Raw genomic sequence first — 7,224 nt, 5'->3', positions numbered from 1 at the left:
TTAAATCGGTCTGTCATTTCCTCCGCAGACGCCCACGGCGCGCGAGCAGCCTATCACGACGCGGCACACGTGACGAGCGTTCTGGGCGATGACCTCATCTCTGGAGTGGGATGACGTCAAATACAAGATGGATGGAATCACGACTGCCGCACAGTCGACGCAACTCTGAGATAAAGTCGCGCAGCGGGCTTTCGCGGGGCTCGAACACGTCGCTCGGGGTGAGTTAGACTTCTAAACGACTTCACACCGCTGTCGTCTGCGAGCTTGTACAGGTAGTTGAAGCTCTGTTTGGGTTTTTTTTTTTTTTTTAAAGCAGCCTTTCCTGACGTAACGCCGAGGAGGTTACTCTCGCTTCCTCGCTCGCGCGCTCTCTCTCTCTCTCACATACACACACACATACACACACACACACACACACACAAACACGTCCCGTATCGGTGCGATGAGGAAAGGAGAAATGACAGGAGATTTGGTGCGCGCACAGATTTCTGTTCCTGCACTTTCCTTCGCTAGCTCGCGCTTGGGCTTGCACGGAGTAGTGCAAACGCAACCGGTGCTTCTCCCCTGGTGCGGGTCCGGTAACGCGCACGATACGCGCAGAAGGGGCTGTGGCAGTGTGGCGCAAACTTGCCAACACACTCCACGCCATGTTGCATGACCAAATATTCTCGCGAGCCCGCGTCTATTAGGCATGAAGTAATCGGGCGTCGATGTGCGCATGCGTCAGAAACAGAAGGCTCTTTGGCGTGTTTACAGTCCCACATGCAAATAAATAATTCTTGCTGAGGACTTTTTGTGCCATTCTAACATGTGTACAGATTTAGCACGTTCTTCAGTGCTTGGCTATGGGGTGTGTCCTCTTTTGCTTACTCAGATCTTTTTTAGGCTCAGTCAAATTCCATTTTTCACAGTTTTACATTAAATGTTCTACTGTTACTTTTCAGCGATAAAGCAGACAATTGTGCATTTATGAAAAGTCCATGTATAAAATTTTAATGAGTATGTCTGTATTGTTTACATATAACACATTTATATATATTTAATCCTTTCACTATTTTCTCACCTGAGGAGTACCTTATGGAACACACATGAACCTTTATGAAACGTCACTCAAATCATATTCACCAAATACTAAAAATGCCTAAAAACACCATCCTGTGACAACCCCACCCTTTCCTATAGCGTGTACTGTGTTCTGTCCTCCAGGGTAGAGATGGAGAGCCTGGTTCACTATAGCAGCCCCAGCCACGCCTTGTCCGTCCTGGGCCTCCTGAACGAGCAGCGTCTGCATGGCCACCTCTGCGACGTGGTGCTGGTGGTAGGAGAACACCACTACCAGGCGCACCGCAGCGTCCTGGCGGCCAGCAGCGAGTACTTCCATTCTCTGTTCGCCCGGAAGGACGCGGAGAGCCACGCGGTGGTGCAGCTGGACTTCTGCGAGCCGGACGCCTTCGAGATTGTGCTGAACTACATCTACTCCTCCTCGCTGTTCGTAGACAAGAGCAGCCTGGCTGTGGTACAGGAGCTGGGATACAGCCTGGGCATCCCTTACCTGACCAGCATCATGTCCGTGAGGCCTCAGGTGTCGTACTGCGTGTCCAGGAAGAAGCTGTGCTTCTCTGAGGAGGACGACGGCCCTCGCCAGAAGAGGAGCGTCATAGTCCGGCAGGGAGGAGCGGGAGACGCTCACAGAGGGCGCACCGGGCTGCAACGCATACCCAAACATGCAGCTTCGACCTCGGCCGAGTCCCTGCCTTCCCCGGCTTCCCGGGACCAGCCTTGCTCTCCGGGCCACGGCAACACGGGGACGCACGCTCCGTCCGTCAGCAGAAACGCGGACAGTCCGCCGCAGGATGTCGACCGCAAACCCGTGGTCTCCTTACTGCCGTCCATACTGAAGAGCCATGCGGAGCCCAGGCCGTCCTCCGGGAGGCTGCAGCTGACCTCCTCTGTGTCGTTCAGCGAATCCGGACAGAGTGAAGGCCTGCACTCCGAGCAGAGCGACGAGTCTGTGTCAGAGGAGAAGGTGGACTGCCAGCCTGATTCGAAGCCAGTCCCTGGAGGCCCGCACAAACAAAACAAACAAACTATAGACAGGAGTGGGCCGCTCATTAAAAGCCTGCTTCGAAGGTCCCTGTCCATGGACAGTCCGCTCCCTGCCTTCTCACCTGTCTTGGAGCTGAGGGACTCGCACGGCAGAGAACAGTCGGTCGTAAAACTCGCAGCCAAAACGGCAGACTCGGCGTGGCGGGAGAGCAAATCCAAACAGCACAACACGCTTGATGATGACAACGCTCAGGGAGAAGAGGTCAGAGTTAAAACAGAACCCAGCAGCCCGCTGGCGGACCCCTCTGACATCATACGGATCACCGTAGGGGACAATTTGCCCGTGAGCCTGAAAGATTTTCAGCCTAACTTCGAAGAAGGTCCCAGGGGTTATTTTAGTCCTTCAGCAAAAAGGAAAATTAAACTGGAAGGAAGCTCGAACCCGTTTAAGAGATCCAGGCTTTTAAATGAGCACCAGTTCACGCACGAGGATAGTGTGTCTGATGAGGCGTCCCGCAAATCCAACATGGATGACGGCACCCACGAGCCTGGGGAGCTGAGGCCCAGTAAGATGTTCAAATGCTGGAGCTGCTTGAAGGTGTTCAGGTCCAACGCAGGCCTCTATCGCCACGTCAACATGTACCACAACCCGGAGAAGCCGTATGCGTGCGACATCTGCCACAAACGCTTCCACACCAACTTCAAAGTGTGGACGCACTGCCAGACCCAGCACGGCGTGGTGCAGAACCCCGCTCCCTCCTCCAGCTCCTACTCAGTGCTGGATGAGAAGTTCCAGAGGAAGCTGATAGACATCGTGCGCGAGCGGGAGATCAAGAAGGCCCTTATCGTGAAGCTGAGGCGGAACAAGCAAAGCCTGCAGTCTCAGCCCTTCACCAAGAGGAGCCGCCGCTGCAGGTCCTACGGCTGCCCGTACTGCAGGAAGATGTTCTTCATCCAGTCGCATTTCAAGCTGCACATGAAGAGCCACACCGCAGAGAGGGCCAGCGTGGACGCGCGGGAGGACGGCGGAGGCGGCGGCCTCCACGAAAGACCGGTCCAGGCTGGCCACGTCCGTGAGAAGCAGAGCAAGGACGCCTTTCCCTGCAGGTTGTGCAGCGAGAAGCTGGCATCGCTCGGCGAGCTGGAGAGTCACGAGCGGGCGTGCAGGTACGCCACGGTCTGCCCCTACTGCGGCCTGCGCTTCTCCAACGCACTGGTGAAGAAGGACCACGAGGCCCACTGCAAGTACAAGAAGCTCACCTGCCTGGAGTGCATGCGCACCTTCAAATCCTCCTTCAGCATATGGCGTCACCAAGTTGAGGTGCACAACCAGAACTTGATGACCGGCGGGGAGCAGCTGACCGCCTGGCAGCAGGACGCGGACCAGGAGACGGTGGAGCCCCCTGTGGCCCCGCCCGCCTCTAAACAACCGGCGGGACACTCCGACAACAGGGAAGAAGCAGCCTACAGTGACTCCTCAGCTCCCCCCACCTTTGACTCGGAGGATTCGTCGTCTTATGTTCCCGAGGACCTGAGCTCTGGGCAGGGTGAGCTGAGGGTGAAGGAGGAGCCGCAGGAGGAGGCCGTAGCGGACAGGGTGCAGCCGGCCGTGGAGAGCGCGGCCACGGAAGAGGTGGGCGTGTGGCCGTGTGAGAAGTGCGGCAAGCTCTTCAGCTCCCACAAAGACCTGGAGCGGCACCAGGAGCTGCTGTGCCACATCAAGCCGTTCATATGTCACATCTGCCACAAAGCCTTCCGCACCAACTTCCGCCTCTGGAGCCACTACCAGTCCCATGTGGGCTCCTCGGAAGACCCGGGGTCCAGAACCTTGGACAGGCAGCCGTCCTCCCCTTCGCCCTCCCCACCTCTCACCATCGTCGTCCCGGAACCGCCGGCCTCCCGAGCGCCCCCTCCGAAAGCGGGCCAGACGGGGTTGACCACAGAGGAGGAGGAGCGCGGGGGCTCTGCGTCTCCGCCGTCTGTCCCCGCGAGGCCGGAGTCGGAAAGGCGCGAGAACCGAGGTGGGGAGCAAGCTCTAGCCAAGCCGGACGGCGCGGAGAAGCCGGTGAGTGCTCAGGAATCGGACACGCTGTTCTACCACGCACCCACGTTGTCTGCCCTCACCTTCAAAAGGCAGTACATGTGCAAGCTCTGCCACAGGACCTTTAAAACGGCCTTCAGCCTGTGGAGTCATGAGCAGAGCCACAGTCACTCGTGAGCACGCTCAGTGGAGTCTTCACGTGTGCTTAGGGACCCAGCGGAGCTTACAGGTCCTGGCTGAAGCTTCCACCGTGTATTTCTGCTGAGTGGAGGTGGTGTTCGTGACGTATCTCAGAGTGCTGATTTGAGATCAGCATTTGTGAGTGAAATCCCCATAAACAGGACTAAAATCTGATCCTGGGCAGCAGGAACATATTAACACTCCAATGCTAGTCAAGGCCAGAAGGCGATGGAATTTGATTCGTTCACACGGTAGACTCAGTTACACCTAAGACCATATCACTTACTATATGTAGTAATACCTGAATAGAAATTAATTTTCTAAAGAGAAATGCTCCACTTTGTGTACACTCATATAAACATACATCCCACCTAAATGTTTTTCAGATTTTGAAACAGTTTGGAGAGACTTTCTCTCAGAATTGGACCTTCTCCAAAAAGTATGGGTCTTGTTAAGAACTTGCAATAAGTCTGTAAGTCTGTGTTTTTGTGTAGGATGTACAGAAATGACCTCCACCCTCTCCTGGTAGTTTTCTTCCTCATTCTGTTGACTAACACTTAAATAATTCAGAACTGTCTGTACTTCTTATCAAAAATATGTTCAACTCAAAGACCACTGTTCTCAGAGGTAGTTGACCCCAGTAAAGGATTTTTTGCCATTCTGTTATTGTAATGTACTAATGTGTATTACAGTGTTTCTCCTGGACATTGTGTCTCTACAGTCCTCAACCCATTTGAAATGAAATGGACAAAAGTCTAACTGCACCCAGTGGTGCAGATGTGATCCTTCCCTGATCATTTGCACCAGAGTACTAACTTTTTTTTTTTTTTTTTTTAAACACTATAGTAATTCCTCAGTGATTTGGGTTGCCTTATTGCATTATAAAAATTAATAAAAACATTTCCATTGTATCCCTTATCTCATCATATTTAAGTTCTCTTTTGCATGGAATATGAGGTTTGTTTTGGTTTTCTTCATTTTTTTAATTTTAGAAATGTATCCTTGTCACTAAATGCTGCATGTGTTGAGGCTTTTGTTTGAGTCGATGTAAGTATTGCAAATACGATGGCAAATGCATATTATTAGTTTTATTGAGATTACTATAAATCTGTGCACATTTACTAATGTAACCAAACCTTGTATTCATTATATCTGAATTTCTCGTTGCAAAGACCTCTCTGTTTAACTATCTTCAAAAAGCTGTGCTCTTTGACACTATAGACATTGAGATTGGTGAATTATACTGTACTGAACAAACAGAACACTTTTTATATATATATATATATATATATATATATATATATATATATATATATATATATATATATATATATATATATCCAAAACACATAGGGAGTGGTGTTCAGAACACAGGCTGTCCTAGTGGTGCTGTGTGTTGGTATACGGGTCCAATGGTCAGCTCTGCAGTGTGTGTGCAGATATGTGAGAGGTTTTCCTTTGTCCGTACTGGGCGGCACAGCAAGCACATTCACAGAACTGGTGCTGCATCAGTACTTCACTGCACTACAGTGTGGGGACTCCTTACTGAAGTAATACACACAGTAACGAACCAGGCCGTGATATAGAGGGGAAGCTAACAGGTCTGGCATTTCTGAGGTCCAGCTCAACATGGCCTCTCTGCCTCATGCATATTCTAGTTATTAAAACTCTGGAAGCACAAAAGGGGTTATTGGCCGCTCCTTAGAAAATCTTCTCAATTTAAGCAACAGTTGAAATGTTCCTCATTAGAGCAAGGAATCGACTCTTAAACTGAAACAATTGTTCTGTGATGCACTGTGTGCTTTCACCGTCTCATATTCATGGAAGAAAATGTTGCGATAGAAAAGTATTTTTGCTCTGATGGTGTTGGTCTGAATATTACTTGGGAGATATTTCTTATAACATTGAAATTCAGCAATCACATAGCTTTGGTATCAGTCTTACATGACATTAAATATCTTATTTATGAACGTTTTTAGAGCAACAGTTTTGTACAGCAATGTATGAGAAATAAAGCTTTACTTCAGTAAGATGCTTGTGATGTTTAAATATAACATGATTGATTTAGATTCAGAAATTGTATGACTAAATATGACTTAATGCATAAGAGCATTTGTATGTCTCTTGTTGACTTTTGTATCAATATTTTTGTTTTATGAAAAGGTTTTTATCTTTTTTGGTATTTCTACAGTATCCCTGCAATAACAATATTTGTAATTATAAACTGTCCTTATGTGGCTTTACAAATGCATCCAGTTATTGTGTTTTGCGCTTTTCTCCTGTTTTACTGCTTGCTTTTTGAAATAAAGTTTTAGACTGTTCAACTGGCTTTGACTCCTAGTTCTTTGCGATTTAATAACCTGTTGTCACTTTTGTATTTCCTCTAAACCCACCTACGTCATGAAATTTTACATTCCAGAAAATAACAAAAACTTTACACTGTATTCTACACTGACCATTGCACTAGCTGAACGAGAACAGCCTCTCTCTGTACCATGGCTCTGTACCATGGTTTTCTATGGAGAACTGGGTCATTTTTGCCTCATCTTCAAACAGCATAATTCAGCTCTGGGGTGTCCAAAACATCTGCAGATGCTGTCAATGGGACTTTTATCAAAGGTCAAATACATTTAAGAAAAAAAGAGCATGTATATAGTGTTTGTGCTGCAAATACACAACTGCTTTCTTGTGCCTTTTTACATCTGACAATTTCAACTCAAAGCGGAATGGCTGGACATGTTTCCGTCCAAATTCAAATAACTCATTCCACACGGAGTAGCAGAGATGTGAAGCTGGAAGGCAAAGACATGACAGTGAGGCGCAGAACCCTGGCAGCAGAAAGCCAACAGAGTGCTTTAACTTTTACTCTCGAAAACAAACCACACCATTACACTGTACAAAATACACGTTAGGTTTTTGTGTGCAAGATTAAATTTTACATCGTACAAGGGAAAAAA

General features: G+C 48.8%; 2 protein-coding genes across 2 annotated transcripts in view; one reads left to right on the top strand and one right to left on the bottom strand.

Moving 5' to 3' along the window:
* The first annotated feature begins 14 nt into the window (after positions 1–14).
* zbtb21 (zinc finger and BTB domain containing 21) lies at positions 15–5,559 on the top strand. Its single transcript, XM_027029225.2, has 2 exons — positions 15–218; positions 1,207–5,559. The coding sequence occupies exon 2, from the start codon at positions 1,214–1,216 to the stop codon at positions 4,262–4,264; it is 3,051 nt and encodes a 1,016-aa protein (XP_026885026.2). The 5' UTR covers positions 15–218; positions 1,207–1,213; the 3' UTR covers positions 4,265–5,559.
* Positions 5,560–7,075: 1,516 nt separating this feature from the next.
* atg101 (autophagy related 101) overlaps positions 7,076–7,224 on the bottom strand; it is a 1,596-nt gene continuing 1,447 nt past the window's right edge. Inside the window, exon 2 of the mRNA XM_027029226.2 lies at positions 7,076–7,224. This exon is cut by the window's right edge and continues 757 nt beyond it. The gene's annotated coding sequence lies outside the window, so the exon portion shown is untranslated.

This window comes from Electrophorus electricus, chromosome 17, assembly GCF_013358815.1.
Source record: "Electrophorus electricus isolate fEleEle1 chromosome 17, fEleEle1.pri, whole genome shotgun sequence".
In the NCBI taxonomy this organism is placed as follows: domain Eukaryota; kingdom Metazoa; phylum Chordata; class Actinopteri; order Gymnotiformes; family Gymnotidae; genus Electrophorus; species Electrophorus electricus.
This window is presented reverse-complemented; position numbering and strand designations above follow the sequence as displayed.

Bases quoted from the DNA above. Each gene is read 5' to 3' on its own strand.
- zbtb21 (XM_027029225.2), top strand. From the start codon at position 1,214: ATGGAGAGCCTGGTTCACTATAGCAGCCCCAGCCACGCCTTGTCCGTC.